Source organism: Oncorhynchus mykiss, chromosome 9 (assembly GCF_057628025.1).
Source record: "Oncorhynchus mykiss isolate SJ-2025 chromosome 9, ASM5762802v1, whole genome shotgun sequence".
NCBI classification, from domain to species: domain Eukaryota; kingdom Metazoa; phylum Chordata; class Actinopteri; order Salmoniformes; family Salmonidae; genus Oncorhynchus; species Oncorhynchus mykiss.
Window position 1 is genome coordinate 69,078,385 of NC_143030.1, and position 23,053 is coordinate 69,101,437.

The 23,053-nt window shown below is 41.9% G+C and overlaps 3 protein-coding genes and 1 pseudogene across 5 annotated transcripts; 1 reads left to right on the top strand and 3 right to left on the bottom strand.

Moving 5' to 3' along the window:
* Window positions 1-2,196: 2,196 nt before the first annotated feature.
* On the bottom strand, window positions 2,197-6,064 carry LOC110532640 (tubulin alpha-1C chain). Its single transcript, XM_021616714.3, has 4 exons — window positions 5,936-6,064; window positions 4,495-4,717; window positions 4,241-4,389; window positions 2,197-4,158 (listed from the first exon to the last, which is right to left on the bottom strand). Exons 1-4 carry the CDS (start codon window positions 5,936-5,938, stop codon window positions 3,184-3,186), a joined length of 1,350 nt encoding a protein of 449 aa, XP_021472389.1. The 5' UTR covers window positions 5,939-6,064; the 3' UTR covers window positions 2,197-3,183.
* Window positions 6,065-6,691: 627 nt separating this feature from the next.
* Window positions 6,692-12,289, bottom strand: LOC110532641 (tubulin alpha chain-like; annotated as a pseudogene). Its single transcript, XR_016483559.1, has 4 exons — window positions 12,218-12,289; window positions 8,279-8,500; window positions 7,964-8,112; window positions 6,692-7,857 (listed from the first exon to the last, which is right to left on the bottom strand). The product of XR_016483559.1 is annotated as a tubulin alpha chain-like (transcript).
* Window positions 12,290-14,304: 2,015 nt separating this feature from the next.
* LOC110532642 (tubulin alpha chain) lies at window positions 14,305-16,960 on the top strand. The gene is made up of 4 exons (XM_021616715.3): window positions 14,305-14,458; window positions 15,317-15,539; window positions 15,648-15,796; window positions 15,896-16,960. Exons 1-4 carry the CDS (start codon window positions 14,456-14,458, stop codon window positions 16,874-16,876), a joined length of 1,356 nt encoding a protein of 451 aa, XP_021472390.1. The 5' UTR covers window positions 14,305-14,455; the 3' UTR covers window positions 16,877-16,960.
* A 59-nt stretch (window positions 16,961-17,019) lies between these two features.
* On the bottom strand, window positions 17,020-20,317 carry LOC110532643 (melanocyte protein PMEL-like). Of its 2 annotated transcripts, XM_090185204.1 has the most exons (5): window positions 20,175-20,317; window positions 18,948-19,043; window positions 18,633-18,728; window positions 17,869-18,074; window positions 17,020-17,446 (listed from the first exon to the last, which is right to left on the bottom strand). In XM_090185204.1, exons 3-5 carry the CDS (start codon window positions 18,689-18,691, stop codon window positions 17,421-17,423), a joined length of 291 nt encoding a protein of 96 aa, XP_090041330.1. In that variant the 5' UTR covers window positions 18,692-18,728; window positions 18,948-19,043; window positions 20,175-20,317; the 3' UTR covers window positions 17,020-17,420. The 2 variants fall into 2 exon arrangements, with proteins under 2 accessions (XP_090041330.1, XP_090041331.1); XM_090185205.1 differs by lacking the exons at window positions 18,948-19,043; window positions 20,175-20,317 and having other exon boundaries at window positions 18,633-18,804.
* Between the last annotated feature and the right edge of the window lie 2,736 nt (window positions 20,318-23,053).

Below are 23,053 nucleotides of genomic sequence, written 5' to 3' on the forward strand. Positions count from 1 at the left end.
CGCTTCATGGTCCCGTTCGGTGAGCTTGTGTGGCCGTTCGGTGAGCTTGCTCCAAGACGTTTCCACTTCACAATAACAGTACTTACAGTTGACTAGTGTAGCTCTAGCAGGGCAGAAATTTGAGCAACTGACTTTTTGGAAAGGTGACATCATATGACAGTGCCACAATGAAAGTCACTGAGCTTTTCAGTATAGGCCATTCTACTGTCAATGTTTGTCTATGGAGATTGCATGGCTGTGTGCACGATTTTATACACCTGTCAGCAACGGGTGTGGCTGAAATAGCCAAATCCACTCATTTGAAAGGATGTCTTTGTGTATATATAGTGTATACTAATGTTTTATTTTTTGTTAATTGAAATTAAATACAAATATTACAGAGTATTTTGTGTAGATAAAAAAAGACAAATCAATTTTAATCCCAGTTTGTAATGCAACAAAATGTGGAAAAAGTCTTGAATATTTTCTGTAGGCATTCCATTGCATTTCCCACATTTTGTTATGTTACAGCCTTATTCTAAAATTGCTTAAATACATGTTTTCCTTATCAATCTACACACAATATCCCATAATGACAAAGTGAAAACAGGTTTTCAGAAATGTTTGCAAATGAAAGCAGAAATACCTTATCTACATAAGTATTCAGACCCTTTGCTATGAGACTCGAAATTCAGCTCGGGTGCATCCTGTTTCCATTGATCATCCTTGAGATGTTTCTACAACTTGATTGGAGTCTACCTGTGGTAAATTCAATTGATTGGACAGGATTTGGAAATGTACACGCCTGTCTATATGAGGTCCCACAGTTTATTGTGCATGTCAGAGCAAAAACCAAGCTATGAGGTCGATGGAATTGTCTGTAGAGCTCCGACACAGGATTGTGTCGAGGCACAAATATGGGGAAGGGTACCAACAAATTTCTGCAGCATTGAAGGTCCCCAAGAACACAGTGGCATCCATCATTCTTAAATGGAAGAAATGTGGAACCCCCAAGACTCATCCTCTTCCAAACTGAGCAATCAGGGGAGAAGGGCCTTGGTCTGGGAGGTGACCAAGAACCTGATGGTCACTCTGAGATGGAAGAACCTTCCAGAAGGATGAAACCAAGATTGAACTATTTGGCCTGAATGCCAAGTAGTTCTGGGACCATTCCTACTGTGAATCATGGTGGTTGCAGCATCATGCTGTGGGGATGTTTTTCACCTGCAGGGACTGGGAGACTAGCCAGGAAAGATGAAAGCAGCAAAGTACAGAGAGATCCTTTATGAAAACCTTCATTTTCAATACATTTGTAAAAAAATGTATCTAAAAACCTGTTTTTGCATTGTCATTATGGGGTATTGCATGTAGATTGATGAGGGGGGGACTTAATCCATTTTAGAATAAGGCTGTAACATAACAAAATGTGGAAAAAGACAAGGGATCTGAATACTTTCCGCTTGCAATCTATATGTTATTTTCTCCACGGGGCACATTCTTGCACATGACTAATGATCTACAGTACATATTGTTGTTTTCATCCTTCTGGTCTCATGACATCAGACCCTCGTGAAGCCCCTTGCTCATATATGTATATTTTATCAAAATCGGGGGATAGCTTTGACCGGGACCTGGACACAGGTCCAAGCAACTGTCAAGCCAACACCTTAACTGTTATGCCACAAGGTTCAAACCTCTTGAAGAGGTTGCTAGGCAGGTAACAACAATATAATTGTAAACGAGCCTATATCATGTTTTGCATCTGCAGTCGTCCTGTTTAGGTCCAATCTAGACACATTGGGAACAGTATTTTTAAACCACACCTGTCCTGTCCCACAGCTTGACAGATCTCCCCCATGACAGGGCAGGGTATGAATACCAGGACCTATTTTAGATCAGGGCTGTGAACTGGGACTGGGCTCTTCTCAGGCCTAGCTGGCTTTCACATTGGTAAATTGGAGAGTACATTTCACAGTTCACATTTCCAATTCACAATGAATGTAGATAACATAGAATGTAATATTCTGCATGTATTATTTGTTTGCATCCTGAGGGTGAGAAAATGCAGAGTCTACGTCTACCCTCTATGCAGTTATGGCTGTGATTTTCTGAGTGTGTTGTTTTAATACTACCTTCATGATATTTTGTAGCGTTCAGGAAAGTATTGATTTGTTGGGGTATGTATTGGGAATTGTTGCCCGTTCATGTTCACAGAAGGAAATGGACATGTATTTATTGCACAACACTGCCCTCTAGACATTAAAGTGGTTAGGTAGCAAAGCAAACTAACAAACACAAGCACCACTCTTTTAAAGAAAAGGTCTCATGACAAAGTTCAATACTGAAATTATTTAAACTTTAAATTCTTTAAGTTAGTAGTTAAAACAAATAATTTCTAGATGATTATGAATCCATAATAGACAGCAGCGCTGAGGGAGGACAGCTCATAATAATGTTTATCAGTGGAGGCTGCTGAGGGGAGGACAGCTCATAATAATGTTTATCAGTGGAGGCTGCTGAGGGGAGGACAGCTCATAATAATGTTTATCAGTGGAGGCTGCTGAGGGAGGACAGCTCATAATAATGTTTATCAGTGGAGGCTGCTGAGGGGAGGACAGCTCATAATAATGTTTATCAGTGGAGGCTGCTGAGGGGAGGACAGCTCATAATAATGTTTATCAGTGGAGGCTGCTGAGGGAGGACAGCTCATAATAATGTCTGGAATGGAGTCAAAGGAATGGTATCAAGCACGTGGTTTCCATGGTTTCCATGTGGTTGACACCATTCCATTGACTCCATTCCATCCATTATTATGAGCTGTCCTCCCCTCAGCAGCCTCCACTGATAAACATTATTTGAAATTCTGTGACTGTTAACAGTGTTCCTAGAAACCAATGAATTTGTCTAAGCCACCTATATAAGAATACACATAAGGGAGAGGATTATAAACTAATGGTATGAACACCTCTAAAGGGAAACCTGAAAATTACGACAAGTAAAATTGTAGTTTTCCATACAATGTACATTTCTTGTCAAAATTAAAGTGCTTTTTGACTGAGGTTAGGAGTGTAGTGGATGGAAATAATAGAACATGTGGATCTATGAAAAGAGAAATGAAAAGATAAAGGTGGATATATGGAAAAGAGAAATGAAAGAAGAGGGTGATAAAGAGTTTGAAAGACAGAGAAAGAAAGACAGCCATTTCTAATACTCTTCCCCGTCCTCATCTCCTTCACCGCTGTCACGTCCCACCTCTTCATAATCCTTCTCCAGGGCTGCCATGTCCTCTCTGGCCTCAGCAAACTCTCCCTCCTCCATACCCTCACCCACATACCAGTGCACAAAGGCACGTTTGGCGTACATCAGGTCAAACTTGTGGTCAAGACGAGCCCAGGCCTCTGCCACAGCAGTGGTGTTGCTCAGCATGCACACAGCCCTCTGGACTTTGGCCAGGTCTCCACCAGGGACCACAGTGGGAGGCTGATAGTTGATGCCAATCTTGAAACCAGTTGGACACCAGTCAACAAACTGAATGGAACGTTTAGTCTTGATGGTGGCAATGGCAGCATTGACATCTTTGGGTACCACGTCACCACGGTATAGAAGGCAGCATGACATGTACTTTCCGTGACGAGGGTCACATTTCACCATCTGGTTGGCTGGTTCAAAGCAGGCATTGGTGATCTCAGAGACAGTTAACTGCTCATGGTAAGCCTTCTCTGCAGAAATAACTGGGGCATAGGTGGCCAGAGGGAAATGGATACGGGGGTAGGGCACCAAGTTGGTCTGGAACTCTGTCAGATCAACATTGAGGGCACCATCAAATCGAAGGGAAGCAGTGATGGAGGAAACGATCTGGCTAATGAGCCTGTTGAGGTTGGTGTAAGTAGGACGCTCAATGTCGAGGTTCCTACGGCAGATGTCATAGATAGCCTCATTATCCACCATGAAGGCACAGTCAGAGTGCTCTAGGGTGGTGTGGGTGGTCAGGATGGAGTTGTAGGGCTCCACCACAGCTGTGGACACCTGGGGAGCTGGGTAGATGGAGAACTCAAGCTTGGACTTCTTGCCGTAGTCAACAGACAGGCGCTCCATCAGCAGGGAAGTGAAACCAGAGCCGGTCCCACCTCCAAAGCTGTGGAAAACCAGGAAGCCCTGAAGGCCTGTGCACTGGTCAGCCTGAGGAGAAAGAGAAACCCATCAATGGAAGGACATGTATTTCGTAACATATTTTACTGATATTTTCATTCATCAAACCAACCAGTTTGCGGATCCTGTCCAGCACCAGGTCGATGATCTCTTTGCCAATAGTGTAGTGTCCACGAGCGTAGTTGTTGGCAGCATCCTCTTTGCCAGTGATGAGCTGTTCAGGATGGAATAACTGGCGATAGGTCCCAGTTCGCACCTCATCTGAGGAGAGAAAATGAGCAGCTCATGGAGGAGCTCAATACCACAAAAGCAAAAAATCATATCTAACAAACACCTTTGACTCAATGTAGGAAACATAAAGCTTACCAATAACTGTGGGCTCCAGGTCCACAAACACAGCCCTGGGGACATGCTTTCCAGCCCCAGTCTCACTGAAGAAGGTGTTGAAGGAGTCGTCTCCTCCTCCAATGGTTTTGTCACTGGGCATCTGTCCGTCTGGCTGGATCCCATGCTCCAGGCAGTAGAGCTCCCAGCAGGCATTTCCAATCTGGACTCCAGCCTGACCCACGTGGACGGAGATGCACTCACGCTGTGGAAAGAGAGTTGTTTACGACTTTCTCAAACCAATAACTACTTTTCATTTGAAAATCGATCAAATATGAACTATACACATAAGTTCAGTTATAGTCAAAAGTTCTACTGTACAATCTTCTGAAAGAACTACTGGGCACAGATGTCAATTCAACACCTATCCCAAGTTGGTTCAACGTGATTACATTGAAATGATGTGGAAACAACGTTGATTCAACCAGTGTGTGCCCAGTGGGCAAACTGTTATATCTGAGTACATCTTTGGACACAATAGACAATTGTACCAAAACATTCATCTAAAACTGGAATAGCAACGACAATATTTAATTTGTTCAAAAATGCCAATAGGATTGTTTGTTCTACATTATTCTTAGCAACTCTGTAGGGGAGGAGAGGGAGGAGAGGTGTGGGCACGGGGCATGACAGAAAATGCTTTCATTGTAGAAGAAGATAGGCTACCGGCTTAAACCAGAACACATGGGGACGCATCACCTGACTGAAGAAACAAGTGATCAGCTGTTGAACAGACAAACAGACAGTGTTTTTGAAGCCAAATGTCCGACATAGTTTACTGTGGGTGGTTCATTTGACAAATCATTCCCATCTGACCAACACAATGCATTTTACTTCAAATGTATTTAGTAGACCTTTAATGCTAACCAAATCTATTTTAATATGCAATGTTAAATCAAGGTATTTAATATTGCATTAAAAAAATGTAATAGCATATCAACAAAGCAGTTTGAACTTTGATATCATCAGAAATTCTGAAATATCTCATGAAATATTTGAGTTCTAAATACATTTTACAGGATAGACTTGCCTACTCATTACTTATAGCCTAGTTCATAAACGAGGCAATTATTTGAATATATTATACAATAAGTCATCTTCCCTGGGTCACTTCTAATGCAGACAATCCAGATATCAAAGCAGAGAGAGATGTCACTGACAAATATGCCTCTAAGCAGAGACATCCATTTTGACATCAAGTTTTGTTGCAGTAGTTGACTGGAATTATCAAAATAATTGGGACTGTTTATCATTTTGGTTTGGGTTAGGCTACAAAACTAAATCTGTGTAAGAGTATGACTTCAAAAATTGTTTTAGTCGAATTGACGAAGTGTGTTGAAGAAATAAAATAGAAACAGCCTTCATCCGAACACTGAGACAAAATGAATGAAAGCAACAATAATAGTATTTGTTTTATACTCACCATGTTTAAGCTGAGAAGATTCAAGATTTGGTGCGGAGAAAATGAATCTTCTTTTAGTTCAACACTTACAGGCAGACCTTTAGGAGTCTGTTGTAAGAAGTCAGTGTGATACCAAATTCGGTGGGTGGGGCCATTTATAGTTCCACGATACAGTGGACAGACAGGCTTTGTCGAAACTGATTGGAAGATCTTATGATATGCCTGGTCCCAATTGGCTATCAGAGTAGAATACTACACAGTATCTCATAGGCATGTTGAAACTCTGCATGAGGGTTTTTCTCTGATATAAGTGTAAGCATCTTCAGAGCCTACTTGTGCAAGTTGAAGTAACACTGTATAACTGCAGTTATATGTCCAAAATATTCCCATTCACTGTAGTATGCTGTATCCAGTGATTTTGCAGTTCAACTGCAGTACTACAATTTCAGAATTCATATGTCACCAAATTATTAAGATTTTACTACATTGTAACTGCAGTATATTTTTTATTTGCTCTTATCCAGAGCAGCTTAATTAAAGGAACAACTAGGGTTAAGTGCCTTGCTCAAGGGCACAATGATACATTTTTCACCTAGTCAGCTTTAGGATTCAAACCAGCAATCTTTCACTTAGTGGCCCAACGCTCATTTAACCGCTAGGCTATCTGCCTCCAAGGTCTATTGAATGCAGATTCCTCTACTTCCGGTAAATATGTTGGTTTTGAAAACATAGATAAGTAATTCATGAAATAGTATGCAACAAAACATATACATTGGAAACAATTTCAACACATTTTATTGGTGAATCTTCAATGAGACACTCATTTTTTCCCCCTGTGACTGTCACTATGTGTTTTAAACCTAAACAAGCAACAATAAAATATGAAACCGTAAAAATAAATGCATTGCTTTTTTTATTGTGCTTTTATAAGATATGGGAGCCAGGGGCATCCTTGCATGAACACTCAGTATTCCTCTCCATCCTCCTGTCCATCACCCTCTCCAGAGTCAACCCCTACTTCTTCATAATCCTTCTCCAGGGCTGCCATGTCCTCTCTGGCCTCAGAGAACTCTCCCTCCTCCATACCCTCACCCACATACCAGTGCACAAAGGCACGTTTGGCGTACATCAGGTCAAACTTGTGGTCAAGACGAGCCCAGGCCTCTGCCACAGCAGTGGTGTTGCTCAGCATGCACACAGCCCTCTGGACTTTGGCCAGGTCTCCACCAGGGACCACAGTGGGAGGCTGGTAGTTGATGCCAACCTTGAAACCAGTTGGACACCAGTCGACAAACTGAATGGAAAGTTTGGTTTTGATTGTTGCAATTGTTCATTGACATCTTTGGGCACCACATCGCCACGGTACAGAAGGCAACAAGCCATGTACTTGCCGTGGCGAGAGTCACATTTCACCATCTGATTGGCCGGCTCAAAGCAGGCATTGGTGATTTCAGAGACAGAGAGCTGCTCATGGTAAGCCTTCTCTGCAGAAATAACTGGGGCATAGGTGGCCAGAGGGAAATGGATACGGGGGTAGGGCACCAAGTTGGTCTGGAACTCTGTCAGATCAACATTGAGGGCACCATCAAATCGAAGGGAAGCAGTGATGGAGGAAACGATCTGGCTAATGAGCCTGTTGAAGTTGGTGTAAGTAGGACGCTCAATGTCGAGGTTCCTATGGCAGATGTCATAGATAGCCTCATTATCCACCATGAAGGCACAGTCAGAGTGCTCTGGGTGGTGTGGGTGGTCAAGATAGCGTTGTAGGTCTCCACCACAGCTGTGGACACCTGGGGAGCTGGGTAGATGGAGAACTCCAGCTTGGACTTCTTGCCGTAGTCAACAGACAGGCGCTCCATCAGCAGGGAAGTGAAACCGGAGCCGGAGCCACCTCCAAAGCTGTGGAAAACCAGGAAGCCCTGAAGGCCTGTGCACTGGTCAGCCTGAGGAGAAAGAGAAACCTATTAAAAAAAAGGATAACACAAGATCCATAATATAATAATTTTGTTAATAAAAAAATGCTGTAATTCACTTGTTCATTAAACTCACCAGTTTGCAGATCCTGTCCAGTACCAGGTCGATGATCTCTTTGCCAATAGTGTAGTGTCCACGAGCGTAGTTGTTGGCAGCATCCTCTTTGCCAGTGATGAGCTGTTCAGGATGGAATAACTAGCGGTAGGTCCCAGTGCGCACCTCATCTGAGGAGAGAAAAACAGCAGCTCGTGAGAAGCAGAAAGGGGTATCTGAAGGAGTTATTCTTCGGAGATGAGGGTTAATAAGGGGATCAATGGCAAGAAAGCAATAAATACTTTCTACCACACCGCTTTGACTCAATTCCTATTCAATAAGAAACAGAAATCTTACCGATGACTGTGGGTTCCAGGTCCACAAACACAGCTCTGGGAACATGCTTTCCAGCCCCAGTCTCACTGAAGAAGGTGTTGAAGGAGTCATCTCCTCCGCCGATGGTTTTGTCACTGGGCATCTGTCCGTCTGGCTGGATCCCATGCTCCAGGCAGTAGAGCTCCCGTTGGCATTGCCCATCTGGACTTCAGCCTGACCCACATGAACTGAGATACACTCAAGCTGTGGAGAAAACATAGGCCTGTTTAGTCTGGACAACTTTTCTATACATTCAGAACATCTTGAAAATAAATCACAGAGAGGTGTAATGTTCTCAAAAGAAGTTGTAAGAGAGTTAAGTATGTTTTCATGTAGGTTTGTTTTGAAAGAAAGGCAACGCCTTAGGAATTGCTCTGTGCTAGGCATTCATGTATCAGTGTAGACTTTATACGGTAGTTACGTTCTAACAGCCTTCACAGTATCAGAATCTCTCAAATAATAATAATAGCTCTATAATAATATGCTACATTATCCAGAATAATTTCTCTCCTCCATCACCGGCAACATACATTTTTGATGACTATGATGCATGCTGACAGTGCATTTCAGCAAACGAGGATAATGTTTCTTTGGGCGTAAGGCATTCGATGAAATAAGAACACTGTGCATCCTCCATTTCGATCTATTAAGCTAAATTATCCCACTGCAGTCGGGGATGAGAAAGGAAGCGGTGAACATATCGAAGATCGTGCTATTTTATTTACATAAACACCGGGACAAAACGGAACCGGTTGGCACCGTAGAGATACATTAAATTGTTCTAGCCTATTTAATTTTATTGTTAGGCACCCCTAGTGGTTGGCATATTCTACGGAATTCCGTTCACATCACAACCTTCCTAACCCCCGTTTTGTCTGGGACATTACGCCATTATTCTAACATACGCTCGAATCTGGTATTTCATGTTATATTAGGCGCAGACATAATTTGAGCAGAACAGAAGTCTGCCTTGGATATCTATTTAATACTAATGCTATAATAAAAAAATCCTATAGAATCAAATGAAACACTTAACAAATATATATATAATAACAATAATAGCTGTTTAGGCATAAACGGTTCTAAATCAGGCTCTTATTAAAGAGTTTGATATAAATGTCACATTTTTCAAATATACAATTTAAAATTATTCAGTAATTAAATGTAAATACAATAAAAACAATCTTACCATATTTATTTTTGTTCGGCTCCTCGATAGGGCTTAAAATATGACTGCAAGGGAGTCGATGTACAGTGCGTGTGCTTGGCCGGTGAGCGCGTTCCTGTAAGACGTAGAGTCGCAAGCTCTTTGAAAGGAGGGAGTAGTGTAACGACCCTGGGTTTATAAGCGCGGAAAACGAACCTGCCGCACGAGCATGCTTTTGCGGCACAGTCGATAGCGCGCCGGACCTCGGGCTAGAAGGTGGGGTTCGAGACCTGCTCCCTGCCTGTTTCATTACAATATGTTCCAGACTGCACCAATTTAACGTGAGTTCATGCTTGTCATAGAACTACTGTCTGCGATAGAGGTCAAATGACTCAATCCTAGATCTAAGACAGGGAGAAACAGACACTCAACCCCCCTTCCTCCCTGGCTCCATCCGTTGCTAGGTAATGAATACGTTGCTTGGATACAGGCCTAGTATCCACATAAAGCGTCTTTATCTCTTAGTCACATGACCAAGCTTGAATAACAGCACTAATGGGGAGGAGGACAGAGCTGCAGCAGTGGGGGGTGTGGCTGAGGCTTTCCTCCCAGACAGTCCCTACCCCATTCCATGTTTTTATTTTCGCTCATCCTGCGTTCAATGAAACAGGGACAATGCTGTTTCTCTATGTAGTATGTGCTGGAATAGAACAAAATATAGAGAAAAACAAGCATGCTGGCAGATACCCATGGACTTCCAGTCATTGCGCTAATTAACGCTAGTTAGCACTGGCTTGCGAAACTGCCCCTTACTTCCTTCACACTGGGCATAGAGACAACATTCATACAACATTCATCCACGAGTTCATCTGACTCTGGTTAAGTAGATAAAGGGCTTAATTGGCAAAATCCCGAAGTATCCCTGCAGTGGAATGACAACAATCAGTAAGCAAATAAACATTTTCACAGTCAACAATATGCTTATTTTTCAAAAGTGGCTTGTATCAGTCTCTTTCATTCAATAGAGAAGCTTCAACTTGTTCATAGAGATCATCAGTAGGCCCAGAGGCGTCATGCTCATAAGGGGCACAGGGGCACGTGCCCACTCAGATTTGTACTGTTTAATAATAATAATAATTATAATACTGTAATATTACTAGCCACCTGGCAATTTTCTGATGAAGAAAAGTAATCTAGATTCTAGATTCTTCAGCTCTTAGCAATTTTCGGAGCCAATCTCCAACCATCCATTCTTAAGCAAAATTCTGGAGAATTTGGTTTTCAAACAGCTAAATGTTTTTTTTAAAGTGCCAACTGCAAATTAATTACTTAAAAATCATACAATGTGATTTTCTGGATTTTTGTTTTAGATTCCATCTGTCACAGTTAAAGTGTACCTATGATAAAAAATTACAGACCTCTACATGCTTTGTAAGTAGGAAAACCTGCAAAATCGGCAGTGTATCAAATACTTGTTCTCCCAACTGTATGTTACTCCTTGGCAACGTTATCAGAAAGCACAGCATTGATTTTCACTGCTGTACAGACAATACACAATTTTTTATTTCTTTGTCACCAGAGTATTATAGTTCCACGGATAAATTATTAGACTTTATTAGTGATTTAAATACTTAAATGGCTCACAACGTCCTCCAGCTAAATCAAGACCGAGGTACTTATTGTTGGAGCCAAAGCACAGAGAGAGAATTTAGCTGCACATTTTAATTCACAGGCAATAAAGATAAAATACCAGGTAAAAACCTATTTCAGATTCTGAACTCAATTTCAAATCACACATTAGTAATTTTACCATAATAGCTTTTTACCACCTGAGGAGCATTGCCAAAGTGTTTCTCAGGTGGTAATGGACGAGTCTCTCTGATACATGTTTTTATTACAAGCAGGCTTGTCTACTGTAATGCTCTCCTGTCTGGTCTACCCAAGAAAGCCATTGGTCAACTGCAAAACATACAGAATGCACGGGTACTGACCAAGACCAGACAGAGAGCACACATTACAGAGGTGTTAAGGTCTCTGCAGTGGCTGCCTGTGAGTTTTAGAATTTATTTAACGATTCTATTAGTTCTACTTGTTTTTTTACTGTAGCACATTGTGTTGCATTCCATGTCTGGAATGTGCTGTATAAATAAAGCTTGATTTGATTTGAAGTTGGCTTTAGCTATCCCAGATAGGTTCCCAATTTCCCAACCTCTTAAAAACTAGCTACCAAGAAGCCATTTCAGGCTATCAAGTTATAGTAGCTACCTGCTGGGCACACACTGATTGAATCAATATTATTTCCACATCATTTCAATAATAATTACATTGAGCCAACATGGAATAGACATTGAATTGACATCTGTGCCTAGTGAGTCTAACTATCTTAGCTGGCAAACCTTGCTGGCAATGTTGGCAGACTTTAGAAAATCAAGTAATAACTAAATGTACTGAATAAGACTCACAATCCTTCAATCTGTTACCCAGATTTTAGCATAGATGCAGAAGAGCATACAGTATTTATTGAAAAAAAAGAAACACCAGTCAGGAGGATATAGACCGCTCAAGAGGTATGTTTAGATATGCAGAGACAAATATACCTATTTTTCACTTAGAATTAAGCATAATGCTAAATTCTCCAACTTCCGGACATTTTTTACTTATCAGTCATTTACCAGAAGCTCTGGACTTAAAGTGTATACATGTTCATACTTTTCCCCCTGTACTGGTCCCCTGTGGGAAACGAACCCACAACCCTGACATTGCAAACGCCATACCAACTGAGCCACAGGGGCCAGCCCCCACAGTACCACTCCTCCCACAGTACCCACTCCCACCCACCCATCCATCCTCACGTACTTTGTGCCCCCTTAGATTTTTGGGGCGCATGACACCCCTGAGTAGGCCTATGACTGCTTTTTGACTGCATTGAAGGCTTTGTATTCCATTAAAGGCCCAGTGCAGTCCAATACATGATCTTCCTGTGTTTTATATACTGTATATTTCCACACTATAAGGTTGGAATAATACTGTGAAATTGTGAAAATTATGATAATGCCCCTTTAGTGTAAGAGTTGTTTGATAAGACCGCCTGAAATGTCAGCCTGTTTAGGTGGAATGGAGTTTTGGCCTGCCTGGTGACGTCACCAGGCGGTAAATTAGTTAATAGACCAATAAGAAAGAGAATTACAAACGTCTCTGCCAATAACAGCTAGTTACTCGGACTACCCCTCCCAGGTAGTCCGAGCAAAATTCTTGCTTGATAAATAAATAAGCTATTTTTGTTTATTTTTGATCATTTAAATCGAAAACAATCACAGTAAGGTACTTAAGTGTTACCCAGAAATTATTTTATTTTGAGATACTACAAATTTCTACAATGGACCTTTAAAGGAAAAGTGTGCACATTCCATGGAGGACCACTCCCATCTCAAACACTCCACCCTCTTTTCGCTTGCAACTGTTTAATGTCAGGCTCCTCCTTGTCCCTCAGCTGTTGGGGAATGAGGACCTTCTACTGGAACAGTTTTCATGGGGCCACACGTCTTGTTCTGACTAAATCACACTTATACTTACTGTATTACCCCACACTTTACATATTTGTTGCTTGGTAAGCCACCCAGTGAGCAAAACTGATTGAAAATATGTAATTTCAACCATTTTTGCTCACTGGGTGGGCTATATTTAGAAAATTTCAAATTTAAGCTCTAAATAGCTATTTGTATTTATTATGGATCCCCATTAGCTGCTGCCGAAGCAGCAGCTACTCTTCCTGGGGTCCAGCAAAATTAAGTCAGTTTATACAATTTTAAAACATTACAATACATTCACAGATATATACAACTAGTGTAGTTTGTGTCACAGATGCTTTTGAGTGGATTTTGGAGAGACTGTATCGAGGCGACAATTCACTTTGTAGTACATGACTTTGTAGTACAAACTGATGTAAACTTTAATTGAAATAGCTGCCAGACAAATTCCAGTATTCAGGATAGTCTGACATAATGCAGGATTTTCAAGCATCGGATGTTGTGTAATCCTTCTGGGGAACATGAGTATCATGATGTACGCTCTGGCTTTATCAGAAAGCTTGGATTACCAAAATGCACTTGCAGAGACCTGAGCCCTAAAAGTCAATACATGTTTGGTCATCGTGGGTATTGAATTTGATAGATGGGTTGAAAGAAAAACGGATTACTTCCTTAACATACATACACTAAGGCCAGCACAGTGCATTTAGCAGCAAGACACTGTGATCACGTGATCAGCCCAGATGGATGACATCATCATTGCAGAGAGTCTAGGACAAAGAGGAAGGAGAGATAGGAGGAGGATAGTGAGAAGGATTGGCTCCTAATTCTGCCATTCTACATGATTTATCCGGTACTGTTCCACAAAATGACTTTGGATGCAAATCTATATATAACCATACTTAAAAATGTGGGTATTTGTTTTAGGTATGGTGATATTGCCAGTTTTTTTTTTTTTTTTTTGCATTCTGACATGGCTTCCACGGTCACTCCCATTGATTTGTCATCAATTATAATGATAAAGCTGTCCCTACATCTAAACATTGGATTGCTCACTTTCTATTGTATCCGTGATAAGATGCATTTTTAATTGGGTTGAACTATCCCTTTAAACGGGGTGACAGAGGACATCCTTTACGGTAAATCCACTACCTTCCCATTCATTCCCTCAATTGGGAAAAATATGTTTTCTCCCTACATATATATATATATTTTTTTCAATCGCAAAGCACAATGAGAAAAATATCAAACAAACAAAAAGCTTCGTTTTAAAAACGTAAATGTCAGCCTCATACAGGCACATTACATAGTGTGCACTGGCTGTGCATAAATCTGGGAGCGCCGCCCCTCTCCATCAGCAGTTGTTGCGTCGGCGCTGACGGGCAGAGCATACAGTACACCCATTAATTCAGACACAAATAGAGATCTCTCTGCGTAGGCTATTTCTTTGTATTTTCCCTTATTGTTCGATCCTCCTCAGAAAAAATGGTAAGTCATGTAGTTTTTCAGCAATAATAAGCCTGAAATAATTACGTGTTTGATGTTTTCTGTTGAGAATTTCTCAAATGATGAGACAATCACTACACGACCGTATAGTGGCTAAAATGGGTCGATTTTTATTGTATCGGTCAATGAATTCGAAATAGGGGCGAATTTGCAACATCTTGGTGTTGCTAACCCATTTTTAAATGACGAATTGAGTTGGACTGAATCAACGCGTTTGGGATAGGTATTGCATGCTATTTCGGTTTATCACAAGGCTATTACATAAAGTGGTAGGCTAATTGAATGGGGATGGAATGAAAGAACAAAGCACTACATTTAGAATGCATACTTTTTGGTAGCTATTGAACACAGTTGAATTGTACAGTATTCATCAAATACAGCAGCATTTATTTATCTATCCAGGTAATGGATATACAATTGGAATAAAATGGGATTATATTCTTAAAGTCATCCATTGTGTTGCTAGGTGGGAGAGGGCAGACTAGGTGGGGACAGAAGGGGAATATATGTCTCTACTGTAACATGTGTCTACAGTTGTAGACTGTAACATATATCAATGTTAATATGTCTAGTTTAACCCTGAAAATAAACCTATTCCACTCCAGCTTCCTTTTAATTCCTTAGTGATGTAATATGACCTCCTTGTCAGTTTAGTAATGGTCATAGGTGTAAATGGCAAAATTCCTCTGCACATCAGTTGATTTGTCTCCATTGTAACTGTTCTCTAGTTTACATGTAGCCTAACCATTCTTCCACTAGGTGGTGTTTTTGCCAATTGTACATTTTTGTCAAATGTATTGTAATTCTGTTAAACTACATGTTTTTCCATTTATTTTCCAGCGTGAGTGTATCTCTGTCCATGTGGGTCAGGCTGGAGTCCAGATTGGCAATGCCTGCTGGGAGCTCTACTGCCTGGAGCATGGGATCCAGCCAGACGGACAGATGCCCAGCGACAAAACCATCGGCGGAGGAGATGACTCCTTCAATACCTTTTTCAGTGAGACTGGGGCTGGAAAGCATGTCCCCAGGGCTGTGTTTGTGGACCTGGAACCTACAGTTATTGGTAAGATTTCTGTTTCTCTTTTAATTGAAACAAGGGTATGTAAAATAGGTTTTCCTTTGCTTTCTTGCTATTGAGCTCCTTAATGAGCTGCTCATTTTCTCTCCTCAGATGAGGTGCGCACTGGGACCTATCGCCAGTTATTCCATCCTGAACAGCTCATCACTGGCAAAGAAGACGCTGCCAACAACTATGCTCGTGGACACTACACTATTGGCAAAGAGATCATCGACCTGGTACTGGACAGGATCCGCAAACTGGTTGGTTTGATGAATTAATTAAATATTTGATCAACTATCTGATCATAATGTGGACATCTTTTTCTGCCCATTTATTGATGTGTTCCTCTTTCTCCTCAGGCTGACCAGTGCACAGGCCTTCAGGGCTTCCTGGTTTTCCACAGCTTTGGAGGTGGCTCCGGCTCTGGTTTCACTTCCCTGCTGATGGAGCGCCTGTCTGTTGACTACGGCAAGAAGTCCAAGCTGGAGTTCTCCATCTACCCAGCTCCCCAGGTGTCCACAGCTGTGGTGGAGCCCTACAACTCCATCCTGACCACCCACACCACCCTAGAGCACTCTGACTGTGCCTTCATGGTGGATAATGAGGCTATCTATGACATCTGCCGTAGGAACCTCGACATTGAGCGTCCTACTTACACCAACCTCAACAGGCTCATTAGCCAGATCGTTTCCTCCATCACTGCTTCCCTTCGATTTGATGGTGCCCTCAATGTTGATCTGACAGAGTTCCAGACCAACTTGGTGCCCTACCCCCGTATCCATTTCCCTCTGGCCACCTATGCCCCAGTTATTTCTGCAGAGAAGGCTTACCATGAGCAGCTCTCTGTCTCTGAAATCACCAATGCCTGCTTTGAGCCGGCCAATCAGATGGTGAAATGTGACCCTCGCCACGGCAAGTACATGGCTTGCTGCCTTCTATTCCGTGGTGACGTGGTGCCCAAAGATGTCAATGCTGCCATTGCCACCATCAAGACCAAGCGTTCCATTCAGTTTGTCGACTGGTGCCCAACTGGTTTCAAGGTTGGCATCAACTATCAGCCTCCCACTGTGGTCCCTGGTGGAGACCTGGCCAAAGTCCAGAGGGCTGTGTGCATGCTAAGCAACACCACTGCTGTGGCAGAGGCCTGGGCTCGTCTTGACCACAAGTTTGACCTGATGTACGCCAAACGTGCCTTTGTGCACTGGTATGTGGGTGAGGGTATGGAGGAGGGAGAGTTCTCTGAGGCCAGAGAGGACATGGCAGCCCTGGAGAAGGATTATGAAGAGGTAGGGGTTGACTCCATTGAGGGTGAGGGAGAGGAGGAGGGAGAAGAGTATTGAAATGCCCCTGCAGGCAAGCCATTGTGAAACACTTACTGTTGCATGATCTTATTATGATACCTAATAAAACATTGAATTAAATTAGCTATTTGTGCTCTTGGACTTTATTCACCACCTTATCTTGACAAAAAGAAAGACATTAGTACAGTTTTGGATTTTAATGGGGAAAATACATGTAAATGTCTGACTTCACAGTAGTTTACAATACTATTCACTGATAAAACTTCCAGTATAAATATTTGAGGATACACATTTAAGTTTGATGGTAATAAGCCAAATTATATCCATTATTGAACTTTCAGTTAAAAAATAAATGTATAAAAAATCGATTAAAGAAAAAGCTAAACATTTCAGATGACAGATGTTTCTATGCTGTTGTGTATTTGGCAGTTGAATGGGTTGTTTTCCATTCACACCAGCCTGTCATCGAGCAGTGGGCTGTTCTCTATAAGGTCCCATCGACTCAGAAGGTTCCAGAACAGTAGAGGCCCAGAGCTCCAACCAGGACTGCTCTGGGAGGTGGAGCCAACCACAGACTCCTCCTTCAGAGGAAGGTAGGCTTTGAATCGTCTGTGGAACAAAAGGAAAATTATTAATTACATTCATTTTTTCCAAGGCTCACTTACATACATATGTCAATCTCAATGTGACTCATCTGGTAAAATAAAGGATGAAAAGGTAATGAGAAAAGTGTTATCAATTGTACAATATGCTGCATACAGTTGCCCTGAGACAAGGCTATACAGTGTAGACACCATAGGGGTAATGTCTCAAGCAAGCTGAAAAGGTTATACCTTGTGGTGATATGGAACTCTTCAGAGAGCTGTGACTAGAGTAGACCAATGCTGATTTGTGACTATGCTGATTTGTGACTATTGTTATTTCCAATAACAATAGGTGTTGGACTGAAGGTATTGGACTGATTGTCCCAGGGACCCAGATTCAAGACGTGGCGAGGCAGATGTGCAGAGCAGACATCTTACAGTACATACCCACGGTCATGCTATATTTGGCGCTGGTGACTGCCAGACTGACATCGTTGGTCATGGACACGTTGATACAGAAGATGCCGGAGTCATTGAAAAAGTGACGCAGTACCAGCTGGCACTCATTAGAGGGGGCCACTGTGTTACACATGGTGTGGATGGGCATAAAACAGTCTGCATCAGACACCACCGTGCACACCTCTGTGGGAAGGCTGGGTGGAGAACAGACACAGGGTCAGAAACACTTGTTGAAACTAAGGACCGGATTCCTTTGCTATTTATTTTTAGATGTGATATGTTTTATGACTGCTGCAAGACAAATTGCCTCTCTGAGGACAATACAGTTTTCTGAATCTGAATTCCCTGACCCAGACTAATCCTGGACTAAAATGCTAGAATGATTTTAAATCCAGGATTAGGATTAATCTGAGGCACAGGCGGCTGGTTTCAATTTAAACAGGGAGGAAGGGCTCATAGTAATGGCTGGAACGGAGTGAATGGAATGGTATAAAACACATTAAGCACAAGGTTTCCATGTGTTTAATACTATTCCATTTACTCCAATCCAGACATTATTATGAGCCATTCTCCCCTCAGCAGCATCCAGTGATTTGGGGCAATGAAACTGATCCTAGTGCCTAAGTGGTGGAATATAGGTCTACATACCTAGTGGATTTGTCTGTGGATCATGATTCTGCTTAGGGAAATAATAAATGGTGTGATTGTCTGAGACAGTCTCCCTTAATTGGGTCTGGAGAAGGAATACTCACCTCCCTTGGCAGGTGACAGTTAGATCCACTACGTTTCGTTCAACCTCAGATTCATCCATCTTGATCACAGCATTGTCCACTTGCACTATCTTCAAACTCAAAAATGTCCACACATTTCAGTGTTATTCCAACCTCATGTGTGGAAACATATATAAAACACAGGAAAATCTCATTTTGGACTGCATTGGGCCTTTAAACCCCTTTTACTGCATGAGCAGCAGAGGTCATCCACAAATGTCCACAAATTTCACAGAGATATTCCTGTCACCATCAGTGTACACACATTGTGTTGAGACAGAGGATAACTGTGCATACCTTTCCAAAAGTCTTTGCACTGAGGATCTTCATCTTTCCAGACTGGATACATTTTCATATTCCATGATGGATATCGTGTGAAGCGACTTTTGGACTCTGGAATATAATCATAGAAATGACATATAAAGCAGAGCATGCATTCATTAGAGTTGAAAAGGAAGGAGCTGACCACACTTTCAGTTGCAACCTTACAGGAGGGCACTGATAAACACTGATTATTTTCATATGCAGTAGTAGTATGTTTTATTTTTAATCCTGAATTTGGATTGAACGCTGGGCATCCACAAATGGCACCCTAGCCAAAATCACAACATGGATATTCCAATTGGAGGAGACCGCAAGGTGCTTATCAAGAGTATTATTGTTACAATAGGCTACTGTATTGTGCAATGATCCCACCAACAGTACAAGTTTACTGTTAAATTAAGAATTAACAGCCGCTGACAGATACTTTCTATATTGTTTGGAATTCATGTAAACTGCTGATTGGTGACAAATGACACTCTTGATTTTTAACAATTAATTTAAAGCTCATGCTACTTGACCTATGTTGAAGATAGCATGCATTACTGCATTTGATCTTCCTAGATGCCCAATGACTGCAATGATGCTTCCCCATAAAATCAAGGATGTCAACAGGTTTAATTCAGATTTGTGCAATGTTTGAAAAGCATTTGGCTATCAAAACGGACAATCTCCATTGAAAGGGTTTTTGTCCAGGACTAGGCTTAATCTGTGTCTGGGAAACTGACCCTTGGTCATGCAAAGGGCACATAGTGTTGCACTGTGGAGCCTCTTTCATAAAGCATCTAAGACAAGACCAAATGCAGTGTTCCTCAATACACTGAAAGGTTTGAATAAAACAAGTGTTGCCTGAAATGCCAGATGTGCTGGCCCAGTGGGCATGTCTAACTTGATAATTTTTTTGTGCAAAATGATCATTATCTGACTAATAATGGGGGCCTCAAGGGGGAAAAAAATGGGCAGGTGTGTTAGAAATTCCTTGAGGCACCCTCACCGAACCATTTTTTCCCCTTGAGGCCCTCTCACAGGACCATTTTTATCCTTAAGGCCACACTCCCACATTGGGAAATCCTGGTGAGCCACAGCCTTAAATGAGGAATAAATCCCTTTTGTTAATTTAAAAAATACTTTCTTGAAAACATAAATGTAGATATGCCTGGATTATCTGGTATACATAATGATATCCAGAGTGGCTGTACTTACTTGCTGTAGCAGATGAAAAAAGTGCCAGCACCAACACTGCAAGAGCTGTCCCTCTCCTCATGTCCTAAGTGTGCACGCTTCCTTTCCACCTTAAATATGAAACATCCCTTTTCTTCTCCTGCACTGCAGGTTGGAACAAACTGACAAAAGCATTGTGATTACTGGCTTTATAAATGCTCTAATCTCTGACATAACAGCAGTAGTACTAGACCCCTCCTACCCCACTGAAACCTGTGATCCCACCTCCCCCACCTCCCCAAAGGCACTTGTGACCTATCTGGTTTTCCTAGAACAGTAAAGGAGGGCTCACTTATGTAAAGGCACATAATGAAATGGAGATTCAAATGTATTTTACATGCACTTTTTAGGTTGACCTTTGTAGACCATGTGTACAAGATTTCAGAAGATACCTGAGTGTAAGAAAGAAGTTTAACTTGTCTGGTGACACAGGGAGTGATATTATTTGGGGAGTGACGTCCACCAATCCAGTTAAAAGTAAGACATGAATAGAAGAGAACACACCTGTTGTGATTATTTCCCATTAGGCTGTGCAGAGTCTTGGGACTTTTGTCTATTTCTGTCTTCTTTATCTTAATTTGTTTCCATACAGTAGCCTTATAAACTCACTATTACCTACACATCTTCATGAGTGAATTTAGATTCATACTGTATTTGTTAATCTGATTACGGATGGGTGCAACAACAACTATTTATAGAGCCCTTTGTAAGGGATTTCCTCAGGAATAAATGTCAGTTGGCTTTTCATAGCCGATTATTCAGTGCATCTCTACCGCACCTGCTGTCTCTAGAGTTTAAAAAACAGGGCCAAACAGGCAGGATATAACCCCACCCACTTTGCCAAAGCACAGCCCCCACACCACTAGAGGGATATCTTCAACCACCAACTTACTATCCTGAGACAAGGCCGAGTATAGCCCACGAAGATCTGACCGAAGTTAGCTTGCAGGCCCCCGGCCCGCCAGAAGGAGTCGCTAGAACACAATGAGACAAGGAAATCTTCCCGGCCAAACCCTTCCCTAACCAAGCAGAGCCAATTGTGCGCCGTCCCATGGGGCTCCCGGTCACGGACACTGTGACATAGCATGGGATGAAATCCTAGACAGCAGTGGCGCCTCAGCACTGCGATGCAGTGCCTTAGACAGCTGCGCCAAAATCACGCTATATCTACTGTAGCTTTGATTGGACTAATCATGTCAACATCATACCTTCAAAATCTTAGCTAGCAAGCTAGACAAGCAGCCATCTTCATGAATCAAGTCGAGAATCTACAGGCAAATCCTTTTCAATCTTTGTGATATGAAGAGAAATTATAGATAAAACGTATATCAGTGCTCATCGGCCATTGGACATTACACAACAAGTTGGAAATCACAAATTCAACATGAGCGGTTTGGAAGGAATCAGTGGCTAACTGCAAGAGTTGCAAAGCAAGCATTATTTTGCTTCCCCTGCTATTCGGTGGAGAGGGTGTGTGGTCTCCTTTTCCAAGCTTAAAAGGATAAACATTCACACGCAACACCATGGGCCAGAAAAGGTTGAATATATTGGTGTGACCTCTGCTGAGTTCAAAACAACTGGAAACTCAGAACTGGGAAATCTCATATTTCAGTGAGTTCAAGACAACTGGGAACTCTGAAAAGAACAAGCTCCAACTAGGAAAATACGTTTTGAGCGGTCATCCAATTCGAAATTCCAAGTCAGGAACCTCTTTCTAGAGGTCCGACCTGAGGTCATGATTAAACATTGTTTTTTTCTGAATTCTCAGTTGTCTTGAAAGCACCATACATTCAGAGAATGACAGACTTTGATGACAAAGTTTCATGACAAAATTTGCAAGCAAGGACCGCCGCGCCACCTTCCTGTTCAAGTGAGCACAGCACAACGGTGAGTCCAAAAATGTCTTGTATACTGGTGCATAAATTATGTAAAATACCAGGGAGATTTTTATTTATTTTCATTTAATTTCACCTTTATTTAACCAAGTAGGCTAGTTGAGAACAAGTTCTCATTTACAACTGCGACCTGGCCAAGATAAAGCAAAGCAGTGTGACACAGACAACAACACAGAGTTACACATGGAATAAACAATAAACAAGCCAATAACACAATAAACAAGTCAATGACACAGTAGAAATAAAGAAAGTCTATATACAGTGTGTGCAAAAGGCATGAGGAGGTAGGCAATAAATAGGCCATAGGAGCGAATAATTACAATTTAGCAGATTAACACTGGAGTGATAAATGAGCAGATGATGATGTGCAAGTAGAGATACTGGTGTGCAAAAGAGCAGAAAAGTAAATCAAAACAGTATGGGGATGAGGTTGGTAGCTTGGGTGGGCTATTTACAGATGGACTATGTACAGCTGCAGCGATTGGTTAGCTGCTCAGACAGCTGATGTTTAAAGTTGGTGAGGGAAATTAAAGTCTCCAACTTCAGCGATTTTTGCAATTCGTTCCAGTCACTGGCAGCAGAGAGCTGGAAGGAAAGGCAGCCAAATGAGGTGTTGGCTTCGGGGATGATCAGTGAGATATACCTGCTGGAACGTGTGCTACGGGTGGGTGTTGTTATCGTGACCAGTGAACTGAGACAAGGCGGAGCTTTACCTAGCATAGACTCAGTACCTTGACTCGGTACCTTGAGCGTGGCTGAGGTGCACCCGTGACTGACTCGGAACCCGATTGCACAGCGGAGAAGGTACGGTGGGATTCGAAATGGTCAGTGATCTGTTTATTAACTTGGCTTTCGAAGACTTTAGATAGGCAGGGCAGGATGGATATAGGTCTGTAACAGTTTGGATCTAGGATGTCACCCCCTTTGAAGAGGGGGATGAGCGCGGCAACTTTCCAATCTTTAGGG

Coding starts and splice junctions, on each gene's coding strand:
- LOC110532640 (XM_021616714.3), bottom strand. Junction 4,390..4,494: donor CCTGGAGCCCACAGTTATTG/GTAAGCTTTATG, acceptor TTCTCTCCTCAG/ATGAGGTGCGAACTGGGACC. Junction 4,159..4,240: donor TGGACAGGATCCGCAAACTG/GTTGGTTTGATG, acceptor CTTTCTCCTCAG/GCTGACCAGTGCACAGGCCT.
- LOC110532642 (XM_021616715.3), top strand. Junction 15,540..15,647: donor CCTGGAACCTACAGTTATTG/GTAAGATTTCTG, acceptor TTCTCTCCTCAG/ATGAGGTGCGCACTGGGACC. Junction 15,797..15,895: donor TGGACAGGATCCGCAAACTG/GTTGGTTTGATG, acceptor CTTTCTCCTCAG/GCTGACCAGTGCACAGGCCT.
- LOC110532643 (XM_090185204.1), bottom strand. CDS start 18,691: ATGGATGAATCTGAGGTTGAACGAAACGTAGTGGATCTAACTGTCACC. Junction 18,075..18,632: donor ACTGTCACCTGCCAAGGGAG/GTGAGTATTCCT, acceptor TTCTCCACCCAG/CCTTCCCACAGAGGTGTGCA. Junction 17,447..17,868: donor CAAATATAGCATGACCGTGG/GTATGTACTGTA, acceptor TTTGTTCCACAG/ACGATTCAAAGCCTACCTTC.